The 19173-nt window shown below is 39.8% G+C and overlaps 1 protein-coding gene across 1 annotated transcript in view; it reads right to left on the bottom strand.

Annotated features, from left to right (window-relative positions):
* The window catches only part of LOC149445917 (solute carrier family 2, facilitated glucose transporter member 11-like), a 75816-nt gene that overhangs the window by 15495 nt on the left and 41148 nt on the right, over positions 1-19173 (bottom strand). Inside the window, exons 7-10 of the mRNA XM_089653170.1 lie at positions 18771-18867; positions 16517-16704; positions 11765-11875; positions 8923-9024 (exon numbers count right to left, since the gene is read on the bottom strand). Of these exons, the coding sequence (XP_089509296.1) occupies positions 8923-9024; positions 11765-11875; positions 16517-16704; positions 18771-18867 (498 nt within the window). The remainder of the gene's footprint in view (positions 1-8922; positions 9025-11764; positions 11876-16516; positions 16705-18770; positions 18868-19173) is intronic.

Below are 19173 nucleotides of genomic sequence, written 5' to 3'. Positions count from 1 at the left end.
CTAAGCACACCTTCCTGCCTGCATGCATGAGCTAAGGGCAGATAGATTCCAGCAAGTAAATGCTATATGATTAATCTGCCCTTACTCAAGATGGGTGCAGCTAGACATACTAGCGTGTTTTTGCAAAGTTTCTCAACAAAATAGAGCATTGAGATATAGATGGATGGATGGGTGAGTTTGCTTTAGATATTAAAAATGCATTAAATAGCATTTTCAATTTGTGGTACTCAGTTACAGTTAAGTTTTGCTTTAATTGATTTTACACATACGGTCAACTAAAAAAATTAATTGTGAGAATATTAAGATTTCATTCACATGGACATACTACAGTGCACACACTTGTGAGGGCTGTGTTTGTCCACACTGGAATGCACAGATGTTCTGCATATTTCTGTGCAGGCAGTCTCATACATGTCAATTTGGACACAGCTGCTGCACCCAATTTGACAGCCATGCGAGTGCACAATCCCAAACAAAAACAGTGGGGTTATTTACTAAAACTGGAGAGTGTAAAATCTGGTGCAGCACTTCATAGAAACCAATCGGCTCCCAGTGTTTTTTTTGGCAAAGCTTAACCACTTCCTGTCCGGACACTTTTACCCCCTTCCTGACCAGGGCAATTTTCAGCTTTCAGCGCTATCACATTTTGAATGCCAATTGCGCGGTCATGCAACACTGTACCCATATGAATTTTTTACCATTTTTTTGGGACAGATACAACTTTATTTTGGTGGTATTTATTCACTACTGGGATTTTTATTTTTTTTGCTATGTAAATGAAAATGTCCAAACATTTTGAAAAAAAGTGTTTTTCTTATAAAATTTTGCAAATAAATAATATTTCATCATAAATCTTGGCCAAAATATATTCCGTTATATTTTTAGTAAGAAACAAAATAGGCCAAATTAGTTTATAACCAAAAATTATAATTTTTAAACATTTTTTTTACATTTTTATTTATTTGTTTACATACTGTTACCCTAGCAGTACAGTGTCACTGTACTACTTTTGGGGGGTGAAGAAAATTTTTTTATTTTACACTGATTGCTTTTACACCCATATAGGTTGTAAAAGCAATAATTTCTCCTTCTCTCTAGCTGCATTCTTGCAGCCATTGAGAACTACTGAGTGAGCTGTGATTGGTCACAGCTTGTCACATGGTACAAGGCTGTTGTGAATAGCCTTGTACCATGTGACCTCTGTGATCATTCCCAGATTTCACACGTAGTAAGCAATGATGTCAGAAGTGACATCTTGCTTACTACTTTGCATGTGATCACTGATTGGCCAATCAGGCCAATCAGTGATCACATGATCGGGAGCTCGTACAGAGGTCCTGTCCGACGATCGGTGTTTCACTGTGTCTGGAGGATCGCGGTGCTGCGCGCTCCCGGGGAGCGTGCACAAGCAGGGTGCGGGAAGGCCGTTTTTAAATGGCCACCCGACCCTGCAGTGCCACCGTCCGGCCGTTTATATACAACGGCCGGTCGGGAAGTGGTTAACTGAACAAGCTGAAGTTAGAAGCTGATTGGCTACTAGGCACAGCTGCACCAGATTCTGAGTGCTCTAGGTTTTGTAAATCTCCCCCACTGTGTGAAAATGTTAATTTATGTTTGATTATCGAATGGTTAGTGGGGTCAAATTGAAGTTAATTTTTAACACAATGAAGAAAAAATTCAAAGAGACAGGAAAAAACATTTTTCTTGAACAAATGAAACCGCATTCAGTAACAGCGAATGTGGTTTTCATTTGGGAAAATCCATTCACTTCAAATTAAATGTTAAACGTAAAAGTGAAGTACTTTGGGATGACATTAGTCATTGAATGTACCTACTGGTAGACATGTGCGATTCATTTCATTATGAAACAAAATTCAGACGAAATTGTCATTATTTAGAGATTCAGATGTACAGTATCTGAATCTCTGAAACACAATAGAAATGAATTGCAACAAATCCAGAATAAATTATAACGAAAACAACAAACTAATTCATATTCATTCCTTTCATTTGGATGACATGATGTACAAGTTTGGGCTTTTTGTTAAAGCAGAACTCTGGGCAAAAATTTTATTTCACAATGCAGTTGGGCTGTGCCCCCACTGCATGGGTCAACTGCTTGTTTTTTCAAGGGGTAAACACAAAGCTCATACTCACCTGTCCCACCAATCCTCTGGTAAACAGCACTGCCTAACAGTCCAGTGGTGGACTGTTCCTGTCTATGGAGTGTCCTTTGAACGTACTGACATCAGGAACAGTCCATTTACAAGATGGCTGGACCACAGGGGCTGGGGTTAGGAGTCGGAAAGACCATTCTTGCGTGGCAGGGACGGGCAGGTCAGGTAGGTATATCTCCACTGTCTTCTTCCCTAGAACAAAATGAGCAATTAACCTGTGCAGTGTGCAATATTTTGCCCGGAGTTCTGCTTTAATATTTGAAGCATCCAAAATAACGTAACAACATAATGAATGATCCAAACTGATTCTGATCCATTTCATTTTTATTTTGCATTAACATTTTTCCTTATTATAAAAAAATGCACTACATATGAAATGGAAATATATTACATTAAATACAGTATGGTATAAGTTAACCATATCCTTCATTCGGCTATAGCGCAGTTGTCCAGTTCTGGGAGGGCGTCATGGGATGTCTTCCCAGAACGCGCCTTCCTGTGCGCCCATAGCAGCGCGCACCCTGACATGGACACAGCTGATCACATGATGACGTAAAAGGCCAATCACAGTGGCCTTTTACCACATGATCAGCTGTGTCCAATGACACAGCAGATCACCGAGTAAATATGGTTGGTTATCGGCAGCACTTTCCTCACGCTGTCACAGCGTGAGGAAAGTACTGCTGATAAGCGGCAGCTGTCACAGAGCAGATCGGAACTGATCATCAGGGCACTGAACATCAGTTCCCTGATGATCAGTGCCCTGCAGTGCCACCCAGCAGTGCCAACCACCAGTGCCCAGCAGTGCCACCCACCAGTGCACATCTGTGCCCAGCAGTGCCACCCATCAGTGCCACCCATCAGTGCCCCCATCATTGCCACCCATCAGCACTGCTCAGCAGTAGTGCCCATCAGTGCCCAGCAGTGCCACCCAGCAGTGCCGCCAGTCAGTGGCGTCAGTCAGTGCTGCCCGTCAGTGTCACCCATCAGTGCCGCCTATGAGTGCCCATCAGTGCCCATCATTGCTGCATATCAGTGCAGCATCATCAGTGCCTCCTCATCAATGTTAGGGGTAAGCTTATGGATGAATATAAGCATAAAACAGAAAACATTAGTGATGGTGCTTGTCTCAGAGTCTGCTTTAAAAATGAAAAATAGGAATAAAAACAGTAACATACAACAAGAAACACATGAATGCTTTGTGTGCAAGAAACAAGGCCATTTAAAAGTAGATTGCATAATCTGGAAAGCTAGAATTCAAAAACAAACTAAACTACAAAAGGCCAAAAGTGTGAAGGAAGAAGTCTTCTTAAGATAATAAATATGTTTTTTCAATACAAAAGTTGCATCTCATCTTTTCAGGCATGGTGTGTTGATTCAGGAGCTACAAGTCACATAACAAATGACAGAAATTTCTTTATTCATCTTTACCAGAGTCAAACAGAAAAAATCACCAGAGCAAATGGGCAAAAAATTAGAAGTAATAGGAGACAGTATTGTTTACTGTCCTATTTCCCAGAGTGTCACCAGAAAGATACCTATGAACAATGTCCTGTACTGTATGTTCCTGCTCTTTAAAACTAAATGTTTGTCAGTGAAGAAGCTCACAAAACATGGCAATGTAGTGACCTTCTAAAGTGACAGTTGTGTCATCACAAAATGGGATATCTTACTTGCAAAGGCTAAAATTACAGGTTAACTGTATCAGCTGAACTGCAATGAGGTTGTTAACCACTTGAGCCCCAGCCACTGCATCAAAACGTTTGCAGGGCAGCACAGCTGCGCAAAACCACGTTTTAAAACGTGGTTTTGCAGAACAGGTAGGGGGCGCGCGCGAGACACGCGCCCGCCCTACCTGTCCCGCGGGTGTCAGCAGCGGGTCTCAGCCGCCGGGTCACAATTTTACAAAATTGTCACTTAAATGATTTACTGCTCACACATGCCATGGGTATATGTGGAATTACACCCCAGAATACATTCTGCTACTTCTCCCGAGTATGGGGGTACCACATGTGAGAGACTTTTTGGCAGTCTAGCCAAGTACAGGACCCCAAAATCCAATAAGCACCTTCAGGCTTTTAAAGGGCTTTATTTCCTCATTACACTTCCAGACTACCTATCACAGTTTTGGAGGCCCTGAAATGCCAGGATAGCACCTAACCCCCCCAAATTACCCCTTTTTGGAAAGTAGTCGCCCCAAGTTGCCAGAGGTTTTTGGAAAATGAAGAAAAAAAACAAAAACATATTTTTTTCTATTTTTTTTATATTTCAAAACCTTGTGAGAAAAAATGAGATCTGCAAAATACTCACCATGCCTCTTTTTAAATTCCTTGGGGTGTCTACTTTCCAGAAAGGGGTCATTTGGGGGGGGGGGGGGGGGGGTTTGGGGCTATCCTGGCATGTTTGGGCCTTTGAAACTGTGATAGGTAGTGAGGAAGAGTAATGAGGAAGTTACGCACCTTCAGGCTTTCAAAGTGGTCATTGGATTTCAGGCTCCTGTATGTGGCTAGGCTCCCAAAAAGTCTCACACATGTGGTATCCCCATACTCAGTAGAAGTAGCAGAATGTATTTTGGGGTGTAGTTCCACATATACCCATGGCTTGTGCGAGAAATAAATCATTTAAATGACAAATCATCAATATACACTTATTGGGATTTTTTATAACCAAAACATGTAGCAGAATACATTTTGGCCTAAATTTTTGACGAAATTTTTGTTTTTTTAGATATTTTTTATGACCAAAATGAGAAAATATTGTTTTTTTAAAAAAAATGTTTTTCCTTCAAAACTTTTTCTGGTTATAGCGCCAAAAATAAAAAGTGCACAGGTGATCAAATACCACCAAAAGAATGCTCTATTTGTGTTAAAAAAAGGACATAAATTTCATTTATGTACCGTATTGCATGACCGCGCAATTGTCCGTTAAACTAGCGCACCGCTGTATAGCAAAAAAATGGCGTAAATTGCAGTATCTATACCATAGTTTGTAGACGCTATAACTTTCACACAAAGCAATCAATATACACTTATTGGGATTTTTTTTTACCAAAAACATGGAGCAGAATACATTTTGGCCTAAATTTATAACTAACTTTGAGTTTACTATATATTTTTTATAGCTGAAAGTAAAAAATATCGTTTTTCTTCAAAATATTTGGTCTTTTTTTGTTTATAGCGTGAAAAATAAAAAGCGCACAGGTGATCAAATACCACCAAAAGAAAGCTCTATTTGTGTGAAAAAACGGACATAAATTTTGTTTAGGTGCAGCATTGCATGACCGCGCAATTATCAGTTGAATTAGTGCAGCGCTGAGTAGGAAAAAGAGGCTTGGTCATTAAGGGGGATAAATCCTCAGGAGCTCAAGTGGTTAATACTGCCAAGGAGGAGAAACATTCAAACTGTATTCACACATGGCACAGATGACTTTGTACATGGAAATCCTGACATAATAAAGAAATTAACTGAGAATGGCTATGCAAGTGGAATACAAATTAGTCCATGTAATCAATTATTGAAATGCACCAGCTGTATAAAAGAAAAAATGACAAGAAAACCCTTTCCAAAGCAGAGTAACAGCATTCACTATATATAGTCTTCCACAGTACACATAACATACAAATGCAATCATTATAATAAATATAAACTGCTAAATACTGTTTCTCATCAGCAGTATATAGCAGTCTTGTGACTTCTATCAGACTGTCGCCGAGCACTGGTTAATCTTGTAGGACTTTTCATTCTGCTTTGATTGTCTTATGAGGCTGCATGACCCCTGACCCTCTGTCTGGACAGTGCTGATTAGCCATATGCTAAGCACATATACCCTTCCCAAAGAAAAAAAAAATCTCACTAGCAATACACACCCAGCTGAGCATGTACAGAGTGCCTCCTAGGGCTCTGTACTATTAGCAGATGGATTGGGTTAACCAATTAGGTTCCACAGTAAGTACAACAAGCATGCTTTACTGCATATGCAGACTGATTTTACTGTTGTGGGTAGTAGCACTTTAATTCATTCAGACCATTGCTGTCCAATGGAAAAATTGACTCCAGGAAAGAAGATGTATTTTCTCACTTTTATAGATGACTATTTCAGGTACACTACACTATACAGTATCTGCGAGTGAAGTACTAAAGAAACTTGAACATTTGTCTCAAGTAAGCAACAAATTTGGCAAAATGCTGAGTGTATTGCACACCGACAATGGAACTGAATATATAGGTAGAAATACACAGGTGATTGTCAGAAATAATGGCATAATATTTCAAACTACTGTACCATACAACCCAGAACAAAACAGGATTGCAGAAAGAATATGAGACTGGAAGAACCATGCCTTTTGATGCAGAATTGCCAGCCACATACTGAGGGGAGGCAAGTATGATCGCATACTAACTCCATATGAACTGTGGAATGGAAAGACCCTGAATTTGAACCATCTAAAAATTTCTGGAAGCAAAGCCTTTGTGCATATCCAAAAAGAAAAAAAAAACATAAAATGGGATGCTTGCGCAAATGAAGGTGTGTGTACACCAAGAAACAAGCAAGGTCACCATTAGTAGTGTAATTGTCAATGAAACTTCAGTGTGTTCAAAATTTTATGAAGTAACACAAACACTTCAAACTGAGGGAAATTCCACATCAGTGTCACATGAAGATAAACAACAAAGTGATACAGAAAAAGAAATGAAGGCAAACAGTCCACATACTGTGAAAAAGAAACCACGCCACAAGAGGCTTCAATCAGGAAATCCACCAATAGCAATAAAGGTATCCCAGCCAAATGCCTGTCCTATGTTGCTCACGTATCAATAAAACCAGAGCCAGATTTGTGGGATGAGATGCAAAGACTTCTAACCCAGGAGAAGCAAAAGTGGAACAGAGCTTCTGATGAAGAGATGACATCTCTTAGTGAACTGCAGATATGAACACTTTCACAGCTACCTCATGGTAAGCGTGCAATCACCTACAAATTGTTTTTTAAGGCCAAATGGGACTCTGGAAGCAAGGTCTGTAGGTACAAACCACGGTTAGTGGCAAAAGGGTACTCAAAACATTTAGTGAGGATTACTATGTTCCTTTTGCTCCAGTTGCAAAACAAAGTACTCTCAGAACACTGTTGACAGTGGCAGCTTCTCAGAAAATGGTTGAGATCGCCACTAAGAAAGGCTTGTGATATCATGGTGCTTCACAAAGAGGAAATATACATGACACCCAGAAGGATACGTGAAAAATGGAGAAGAGCATCTTGTGTGTGAGTTGCATAAATCATTTTAGGGACTCAAGCAATCAGCTCAAGCATTTAAGAATTTAAAAATAAACAAAATCTTCTAGACAAAGGATTCATACAAAGCAGAGCTGTCCCATGTTTATACTCAAAATGTGTAGATTCTGAATATATGTATATTTTACTCTGTGTGGATGATATGATTGTTGCTCATAAAAAGGTTGAGGAAGTTGCAAAGTTGATTGCAGTGCTCAACCAGCATTTTGAGACTAACGATCATGGAGATGTGACACATTACTTAGGAATTCATGTACAGTGTAAAGAATATGTCAGCTTCATGTTAAATCAGAAATCTAAAATTGAGGCAGTGCTTCAGCAGTTTGGCATGACTAAAGCCAAAGAAGCATGGACACAGCATACCGAAAAATAGAAGGGTATGTGGATCTTCTTCCTACTAATGATCCGTACAGACAAGCAGTGGGGAGATTGCTTTTTTATTGCAACCACTACATGTCCAGGCATTGCAGCTGCCATGTCACTTCTTTGTATGCCTGTGAGTTAACCACATTGAAGAGACTGGTCATCAATCAAGAGTCATGAGATTTATCAAACAAACAAAAGGCTTGAGTCTGAAGACTTCTGCAGTTGGTGATTTGAACCTTGCAGGATATGTGGACTCTGATTGGGCAGGTGACCTAAGCACTTGCTCAGTTGGTCTTATGCCATTCAAAAAGCTACAGTCAGGTCCATAAATATTGGGACATCGACACAATTCTAACATTTTTGGCTCTATACACCACCACAATGGATTTGAAATGAAACGAACAAGATGTGCTTTAACTGCAGACTGTCAGCTTTAATTTGAGGGTATTTACATCCAAATCAGGTGAACGGTGTAGGAATTACAACAGTTTGCATATGTGCCTCCCACTTGTTATGGGACCAAAAGTAAGAAACACTTACAAGAAACAGATTTATTGAACTGAGATCAGAAATGGGACTAAATAACGAGTAGTTGTTGACTGGGCGTGTTGGAATACAGCGTTCATGTATTTTGTGCAACAACTACATTGGTATTCAGTAGAGATATATTTTTTGATCAGTAGATGGCAGTGTTTATAAGTTTCTAGCTGCATCTATGGTAAACTCTATGTCTTTTCTCTGAATAATAAAGTTTCCTGTTTGCAGTGAAACAGCAGAAAAGCACATGTGTTCTGTGCACTGTCTGTTCTGTAGGGCTATATACAGAATTTCTAAGAGGCCTTATTTAAATCTTTTGAACATGATCCTGCAAGTTGTACAAGAAAGCACACTGTGGCATTGTTTCTTTTGCCTTGCCACTTTTTCATAGTGTGCGATAATACCCCTCCTTTCACCCTTCAAATCCTTATCCGGCAAGTCTAACCCCTGTTCCTTCTAGCTTATTAAGTAGTGCATAAATCAGTTTTCAGTGTTCCGTGACATTTTCAGCTGTGCTGCACAAATTATATTTGCATAGCAATAAGTATATTTACCTGTAATGAGATTGTCAGAGTTAGAAGCCCCAACGCTAAGACCATTGATGTATAGCCAGCCAGCAGGAAAACTCTTCTGCCAAAGCGATCAACCACCAGACTCTATAACAGAAGAATACGTGTGCAGTGAATGCAAATGCTTTAAAAGCTAATTGTTAAATGTCCTATATTTGCATTTTTAGAAATAAATGTTATTTTTTTATTATTTTTTTAGTTTGTCTGTGAGTACAGCCTTGGTATATACTGTATGTTTCTTCTATCTTATCGAGATTTAAAATGTACGAGGAGAATTGTTCCTCATTGTTTTCATGTGTATGAGTACCAGTTGTGCTGTACTGGTTTTCTCAAAATGTGTACAGTACTGTGTGCTTTTTCTGATGCTCTATGCTTTTATATATAGCATGCACTATATACCTCTTTAGCTGTTCTGCCAGGAGGAGTTAGGAAAAATATGTTTTTTTTTAATCCCAGAATGGAAAAATTTGATGACACATAATAAAATATAAGGGTTCCCCACTTGTTTAATTAGAGATCCAAGGCTATCGAAAAATCTGTTATATATATTTGATAAGGCAGCCCATGCATTGACATATCTTCCTAGTCAGCAGACAAATGTTTTTGCAGCCCATTCCTCCATCTATGTCTCAGCCCTTGACCATTAAAAAAACCTTACATGAGCATTTGTTGGAAAAGTATCTATTAAAACTTATTTGAAGGCTCAGCAAAGCATAGAAGCCTAGTTGTAAGGGTGTTCCTGCCCAGATGCATGAGCATTTGGAATTTTTACTTGTCTGCCTATATTTACTGGTTATCCTTGTTATATTTGTTGGACTCCTGACAAAGATGCTGTTTGTTACCTCACTGCCTGCATGGTGCTGACCTCTACCTTTTACTGGCTTTGATTTTGCAAATGATTTGGCGAAAAGTATCTATTAAAACTTATTTGAAGGCTCAGCAGAGCATAGAAGTCTAGTCGTAAGGTTGTCCCTGCCCAGATGCATGAGCATTTGGAATTTTTTCTTGTCTGCCTATATTTACTGGTTATCCTTCTTACTTTTGTTGGGCTCCTGACCAAGATGCTGTTTGTTACCTCACTGCCTGTATGTTCCTGACCTCTGCCTGTTACTGGCTTTGATTTTGCAAATGATTTGGTGTTTTGCTGATAATCTGTCACTGACCATGGCCTGTGACCAGACTCTGCCTTTATCTGAGATCTGTACATCCTTGGTGTGCTTCCAAGTGAATGTCTCACATTTAATAGTCAGGCTGGAGTCTCAGTCATCAGTGTCTCTACCTGGGCACATGTGCCCATCATCTTGAGTTCCTCATTAAGAAATCAGTAAAACGTACAATACATATTTATACACATTACTGTATCAAAAATTTAATCCACTTCCGGTTTTTCCTAACAACTATGCAGGGACATATGAGTAGAATTGCACTGGACTGAAAAACTGAAAGTACTGAATAATTAAAAGCACTGATTGTCAGCACCTGTGCCAGTGACCCCTTGTAGATAGTCAACTTGGGGTTCCCCAGGGTCTAAGCCCAGCCTGCTTCTTCACCAGAGCCCCTGATGGTGGGGATGGACCTGCAGCAAGCTGGGACCAGGTCACGGCCCCCGGGTACACCCAGCTGAGGATGAGGAGACTGCTCTCAGGAGCAGAATACAATGGGAGGAGACAAACAGAAATCCGATAGACTAGCCGAGGTCAGGACGGGCAGAAAACAAACAGTCAGAACATGAGTAGTCAATGCAGGATATAGGCAATAGCAACACACAGGAGCTCAGACAACTAGGAAGTTGCTCAGGCAAAGTGGCCTAGACTGTGCATGTCTTATATAGACAGGCAAACAAGGAGGCGGGCCAGGAAGTGATGGAAGGGAAGGAAATAAAACCCAGAGAACAGCAGACGATGCCCATAGGTGAGCACAGACAAACACATGTGAAGGGATCAGGAACAGGACTGCAGCAAGGAGGTAAGAATACAAACAAGAAACTGCAGGCTAACTTGTAACACTGATAGCTTGTTATTGAAGTTCCATGGATCTCATTCTTATTATAACGAGGTTGATTTACTTCAATTATCAAACATGTGAAAAGAAAATTCCAGTTTACTTATTTTGCCTGCACATGATTGGATATTCAAAATGAAGAGGAATTTGCTATTCAACTGATTGGAAGATTGAAGTAATGATTACTCGCCTCTACTATTAGATGAACATTCTCAAATCCATTAGTAAATCAGTGACAGTGAGTCACTGGCCTGCAACAAGCATGTTCTGATTAAATATCTCAATGTCTGATATACTTAGGCATATTTCAGGTCTGACAGGTATAAAGTAAAGGGGCGATGCTGCAGCCTGGACCCTAATGAACAAGCCATCAGAGGCACCTTTAATTATTTGAAACCTTCCAGGTTCATCTTATTTAGTAACCTGTGTAAGAACCAGGGGCGGACTGACCATTTGGAAACTCGGGCACTGCCCGAGGGCCCGGGGTCAGTAGGGGGCCCCATGAGATGCCCCTGGTACCTTTTTCATAAGCTTTTTTGAGTTTGGGCAAGGACAAAGGGGCCCCATGATCCCCTATTGCCCGGGGGCCCCATGAGTTGTCAGTCCGTCCCTGATAAGAACTGTAAAAGTGTGTATTGACGCCACATACAAGGCCTTGGGATCCGGTGGGGAGCTTCACTGCTCTGGACCTTCATCAACCATTCTAATGCTGATTGCTAGAGGAACCCGCACCTGGCTTCCCTAAAAGGCTCTGTCTTTTTGGTTTTCCGTTAAATGTAAATTTTCTTCACTGAAATGCAGCAAAAGTGTTGCTCACATCACTTACACATAGAATCACTGATGTGGACTCACACAATCCTACACCAACTGTCAGGTAGGGAATCTGCGCATCAGGAAAGCCAGCAGCTTTGAATACTTCAACAGCATAGAAAAAAATCTAAAAAAAAAACAGACATAATTATACACTGTTATGTCTCATGTGTATACATTGTACTTTATATACAGTTTTTATCAAGTTAGCGCTCACAGAACACTGTATATTTATAGAGTAGCAGTAAAACTGTTGCTGATATATCTCATTAACAGGAATTCATACAGTTCCCCATCAGCCAAATACAGTCACATATTTCAGAGTAATAAGTCTACAATCCAATTGTTTATGTATTCCAACTGTGTCTGAGGACCAGCATCCAATAACTTTTTTTTGAACTAAGAAAATGTTTTTGGATATTTTCTAATGTTTTCAATGCATTTGTACTGACTTGAGATTCAGATTAACATGATAGATGGGCAAAACAGCAAACCCATAAGTGACATCATAGAAAAATAATATTCATAAAAATGATCAAAAATTCTGATCTAATCTAAATAAAAATCCAGTGCAAATTTAATGAATGTGTAATTAGTCTAACAAAAGTTAGATTCAGTTACCATTCTTAGAAGAGCAATTAATGTTATACCTATTTTAGAATATAAAAATATATCAGTATGTATCTGCTGCCATCACATTACACTATGGGGTTGATTTACTAAAACTGGAGAGCGGAAAATCTGGTGCAGCTATGCATGGTAGCCAATCAGCTTCAAACTTCTAGCTTTAGGTTTAGGTTTCTATGCAGAGCTACACCAACCTTAACCTAACTTAAGCTTGTTCAATGAAGTTTTACAAAGAAAGAAAACCTTGAAGCTGATTGGTTTCTATGCAGAGCTATGTAATTGTAACGCGTACTGGGCCCCTCACAAAGCTGTATGACAGGGCATAAATGCCATGTTGTTCAGAATTCAGCCATGACAGTATATAACATCAAGAGACCTAATAGCAGCGGAGGTCCTCTTTTACATTCCCCCAGGACTGTTAATTGATGCCAGGTCCTTCTTATCAGCCCTTGTCCATTAACCAATACCCAACTCAGTCTAGGTACCCTTGTAAAACTGTCAAATTTGCAAGCTTAAGCAACCCAGGAAAACAAACAGAGGTCTAGCCAGATCACCCTTGGCTTAAATACTTTAGCAGGAGTCTGTAGAAATACACATTTCTGCCTTGTCCTCTTGGTAGAATCCATAAGCCAAGCGTATTTCATAATCTCCGAAGTACTAAGAGTACAGCCAGAATAAGGACATATTTACTGTACCTCCATCAATTAAGTAGCAGCATTTTGAGCCCAAACACCGCTACCCTAGGGGTACTGGGAGCAGAACCAGCCCACCTCTCCTAGGTGAACTGGGCATCCGAAACCTGTCAAATTTATATTTATTGTGAAGATAATTCAATGCTGGACAATAATATGCAAGTTATCAGACAGTAATCTGTAGGTTTTCAAAGATATTAATAGCTATAGAAAACTGTATCTGGAACATGGTTGTAAACACAGTGACATCCCGGCTGCCACACTGTAGACCAGAAGATTTGTCAAGTAATTTCTGTAGACTTCCATTTGAGGTCCAGAAAAAGTGATTGCAACTACAGTTGGGGGCTCTCATTTAACATCAAACCAAGGGACACCTAACAGGACTTGTGAGAGCCACTGTACCGTCTTGCTTATTCATTGGACTCTGTAAACCAGGACTTTTTCATTTTTTACTTGTTTTGTCTCGCTGTTGCATTACTGTTTCTTTGTAATACCCTTTTTCTGTAAATATTTTATTTGCACCATTTTTACCTTTTCATTATTAAACTGTATTTTTAAAAAAGTGTTAATATTATCTCTAATGCGCTAATGCAAACTTAACCTCCCTAGTGGTCTGATTATGCCCATATTTCTGTGCTCAAAGCGGTACATTTTGTTGCATGGAAATATGTATTTTTTTTATTGTAGGCCTGCAATTTTTAGGAATAACTCACTGAAATCTGTCCGAACAAGAGTCTAGTAAACATCCCGGGTATGTTAAAGATTGAAACACGAAATCATAAATTATAATCTAATAAATAATCATAAAAAATAATAATAATACATTTAATTCAATAATATAATCAAACCAAAAACACTGAAATTTCAAATATAGCGCCAAGTTCGCACATCACTGAGCAAAGTTGCAAAATCATTTTCAGTGTCTGATGACGAATTTTCCCACGAATCATTATCACTCAATTCTGCAAGTGGTTCTAATTTACTATCGCTGTTCTGTAGCTGGTCCAAAACTGCTTTTGACCTAAAGGGACGCTTTTTGGATGCCATGGACGTTTCTCAGTTTCCAGGCAATAAGAACAGTAAAAATGCAGGCAGGGCGCAGGACAAAGCACTAGGGACAAAATGTATGTGAAATGGTTTGATACAGTAATGTTTTACTATGTAATTTTAGTGATTTTAGTGAATGTCACTTTTTGTCATTTTCAAATTTCCAGCCGTTCTGTCCCCCGTACGTCCCGACGCTCGCAGGGGACGGAACCCAGATGACAGATGCTGGCATCTGCCGGATTACATTGCCAGGGACACTGCAGGAGGGACATCGTGGGAGGGCAGGACAAGGTAGGTGATCGAGGGATTGCGGAGAAGCGCCGCATGGTAAGCCCGAGTGTAGCTCGGGGTTACCGCTTGTGGTACTGAAACTTTACCCCAAGCTACACTCGGGAATACCGCCAGGGAGGTTAAAGAATCCTTATCTCTTGAAGAGTGCTACTGTGTCTAAATATCTTTATATACCTATCAGTGGTGACAGCGTGTGTTACAGATATATTTTTTCTAAAATCATAGTTGTCATTGCTAACATTGTGAGCATTTAGTACTTCTTGGTAAAAAAAAAATTGTTGGTGTCAGTTTAAAGAGTTAATTGTGTAGTTAGCTAAACCCAGTGACAATCGCTCTCACTCTGTTAGCACTTAGATTGTGGTCCTGCAAGGTGGAAAATTTTGCAGGGTGAGGCTGGGATTGTCATTATTGGGTATCAGTGACAGCGTAGTGTGAGGTTGGCCAGTCACTTGTCACAAGCTGATGAAGGTGACCATGGTCTGACCTGCGTCCAAGCTGCACCAGATTTTGCAATCTTCAGCTTTAATAACTCCCCCCATATACAGTATGTATTTGGGTATGACATCTAGTAGTTAAGTTAATAGATATATATATATATATATATATATATATATATATATATACTGTATATATATATATATATATATATATATATATACACACACACACACACACACTATATTGCCAAAAGTATTAGAACACTGCTCCAAATCATTAGAATTCAGGTTTTCCAGTCACCTCCATGGGCACAGATGTATAATATCAAGCACCTAGGCATGCAGACTGCTTCTACAAACATTTGTGAAAGAATGGGTTGCTCTCAGAAGCTCAGTGAATTCAAGCATGGTACCGTGATTAGTTGCCACCTGTGCAATAAGTCCATCCATGAAATGTCCTTGCTACTAAATATTCCACAATCAACTGTTAGTGGTATTTTAACAAAGTGGAAGTAACTGGGAACAACAGCAACTCAGCCATGAAGTGGTAGGCCACGTAAGATAACAGAGCGGGGTCAGTGCATGCTGAAGCTCAAAGTGCACAGAAGTCTTCAACTGTCTGCAGAGTCAATAACTAAGGACCTCCAAACTTCGTGTGGCCTTCAGATTAGCACAACAACAATATGTAGAGAGCTTCATGGAATGGGTTTCCATGGCCGAGCAGCTGCATCCAAGTCTTACATCACCAAGTGCAATGCAAAGCTTTGGATGCAGTGGTGTAAAGTACACCACCACTGGACTCTAGAGCAATGGAGACGTATTCTCTGGAGTGACGAATCACGCTTCTCTGTCTGGCAATACCATGGACATGTCTGGGTTTGGTGGTTGCCAGGAGAACTGTACTTGCCTGACTGCATTATGCCAAGTGTGAAGTTTTGCGAATGGGGGATTATGGTGTGTAGTTGTTTTTCAGGGAACTCTTTAAGGCGTCAGCATACCAAGACATTTTGGACAATTTCATGCTCCCAACTTTGTGGTAACAGTTTGGGGATAGCCCCTCCCTGTTCCAACATGACTGAACACCAGTGCACAAAGCAAGGTCTATAAAGACATGGATGAGTGAGTTTGGGGTGCAGGAACTTGACTGGCCTGCACAGAGTCCTGATCTCAACCCAATAGAACACCTTTGGGATGAATTAGAGCGGAGACTGCGAGACAGGCCTTCTCGTTGGACATCAGTGCCTGACCTCACAAATGTACTTCTGGAAGAATGGTCAAACATTCCCATAGAGACACTCCTAAATCTTGTGGGCAGCCTTCCCAGAAGAGTTGAAGCTGTTATAGCTGCAAAGGGTGGGCCACCTCAATATTGAACCCCCCAGGGGCTAAGACTGGGATGCCATTAAAGTTCATGTGTGTATTAAGACAGGTATCCCAATACTTTCGGCAAAATAGGGGGAAATTTACTAAATCTGGAGCACTCAGAATCTGGCGCAGCTGTGCATGGGAGCCTATCAGCTTCTAACTTCAGCTTGTTCAATGAATCTTTGACAATACAACCTGGAAGCTGAACTGGTTTCTATGCAGAGCTGCACCACATTTTCCCCCATAGTGTATATATAAAATGCAGATAGGGATGCTATTCAATATAATATGTAGCAACTGGAGACTTACTGCATTGATCCCACAGAGCTGCAGAGTTATCGTCAAGGCAAGGAGCATATATAGCTGCCAGCGCACGGAGCGCTCTTTCAGAAGCTCCAGGACACCCAGGCTCCGCCCACTTCTGCGAGCTGCTTGCTCCTTTAACATATCGTCAATCTCCCTTTGGTGGTCTCTGTCTCCCCAGAGCTGTTTCAGGGCTAAGGAAATGAGGGATCTATGTGAATATTTTTTTTATTTTTAAAGTGAAAATTTCTTTATTTTTTCAGTATAATTCTAACTAAAAATTAACCAAAACCTCAGATGGGGGCAACCAAAAATTTACAGCGCAAATCAAACTGGGTGTACCACATTTGTTAAGTCAAAGACATTGTTTTTATACACTTTAAACAATGACATATGCATTGTGTATACGTTTTTAACATATGTTGCATTTAATATGGCTGGTTTATGATATCATTTGACTTTTTTGTAAATTTTTGGTTGCTTTCAAAATCCCATTAGAGGTTTTGGTTAAATTGTATGTTATGAGGGGAAGTGGCAACCTTTAGACGAAATTAAAGCGGTATTTGTTCTTCTATATTCTAACTATAAAAGTGTGATTTTTTTTCTTTATTGGTTACCTCATTCTCTAAGTTATAAAAGTTCATATTTATTGTATTTTACATAGCCTCTGCAATACTGTATTTATGTAACCCTGAAAAAAGGTTGTTTTGAAATTCTAATTGCTTTGAAAAAAGGAACATTTCTAGATCTTTCTAAAATCTCAATTTAGGATAGCTTTGGATTAAATTTTTATTACAAATTAAAGAAAAAGCTTATTATGCTGTTATTTAAAAATTGATTCTTGTTTGAAAATGGATATGCTGAAGAAAGTTTAGAAGCGGAGTTATTCAATAGCATTTTATATTTGAGTTGGTACATCGCTATCCTTGTAACAACATTTATAATTTAATCTCCGACATTCTAAAATTCAACCAGTGAAAAATACTGTATGTAATATGTAAGCTACGAAACTGGAGTTTTTAATTTGCACAAAAATAAAAATCCTTTTCTTTTCTAGATAGAAACCTGGGTATTTTTCATAAGGGACTGGACTAGAAATTTCTAAATAAAGACTTAAAGTGGTTTAAACCTCAGACATGAAATATGAACAAAGCATATCCTTCTTGCCTTGTGTACTTGCCTCAGTTGTGACCATCATTTCTGTTTACTAATTTGTTCCTCTGCTGTCAGCATGAATCACTTATGACAAATTTTCCTGACATCAAGAGAAAAATGGTGACGGGGGAAGGGAATTCCAGCAGATTGACAGCCCCAACTCTGTTCCTGTGTGCTGCGTGGAAGGAGTGTGTCCCTTCCCTCCAATCAGCTTTGAGAGCCCTTCTTACTGAGCTCTGCAGTGTTTAACTTCAGCACCCCTCCTTTTCTGAACTCTGAGACAGTCTTGATAAATTAAGCACTTTGAATGGATGTAGAGAAGAGAAAGCTGCACATAAACAGGTACAACTTATGTAGGAGGATTTGTTTTATCTCTGTGTATCACATGAAGCCAGTCACCTAACTGAGTATATGTAAGGGTTTACAACAACTGTACAGAAACATTTGAGTTCATGCAAAAATCACACTCATAAAAACATCATACTGTATTTGTTAATAACTTTAAAACATCCATAATCCCCCAGATAGGTAAGTCTACACCACTATGTCCAAAGCACATCCACTAACACAAATAACTAATATCAATATAGCACATGTAGTTGTTATCTTGGTATATAGAAGTTAAATGCATCTTCAAAGTCACATTAAAGCTCTTAATCACATTATATGTGGATAATATGCATTCCACTTGTGGAGCGATACATAAAATGAATCGGATATTGTGAAAGTGCCAAGAATAATTTTCCGAAATTATCACATATATTGTCATACAGAGCAACACAATCCCGTATTTCTATCATCACCATTAATTATTAACTGTCAGGAATATGGAATCAAACTTTCAGCCAAAGAAATTGAACAAGGATAATGTGCTCTCCGTCCCTCCCCCGTGCTCCTTGCCCCCCCCTGCTCTCTGGGCCTCCCATTCTCTCCAGCCCCTGGGCTCCATGCCCCCGTGCTCCTTGGCCCCCTCCTTGGTGGTCTTTCAACAAGTAAGATGTCTTCAGCAAAACAAACTCAAAAGCCACAATAACCTAGGAGTACTTCATAGTAAACCTCTATCATTAATTATACAAGTAGGACATATAAGGATCTTCATCTATACCTTGTATACAGCCATCCTTGTCTTGTTTTTCCATCAGAAGGTATGGTGGAGACTCAGGAAAGAAAGGCAAGGTAAGTAATTGGATTATTGCCCAGAACTAGAGATGAGCGAATCGAAGTATCCGAAGTGGAATTCGAGTCGAATATCGGAAAAATTTCGATTCGTGCCGAATCCGAAAAATAGCCTAATTCGGACGCGCGAATCGAAATTTTTCAGAAAATGGCGGCTGACATGTGCGGCGACGGAGCGGGGATGTCTGGGAAGGCGCGCAGACAAGGCGCGCTGACCCATAATGCATTCCTCAACTACATGTGATCGCATCAGCCTATCAGCAGCCAGCCAGCCAGCACTGTGTAATGGTCGAGCTATAAATAGCGGCCATTTTGGAATTCTTCATTTGCCT

The sequence above is a fragment of the Staurois parvus genome, unplaced genomic scaffold (assembly GCF_062004578.1).
Source record: "Staurois parvus isolate SC_StPar_1 unplaced genomic scaffold, SC_StPar_1.0 ptg000704l, whole genome shotgun sequence".
Taxonomy (NCBI): Eukaryota; Metazoa; Chordata; class Amphibia; order Anura; family Ranidae; genus Staurois; species Staurois parvus.
This window is presented reverse-complemented; position numbering and strand designations above follow the sequence as displayed.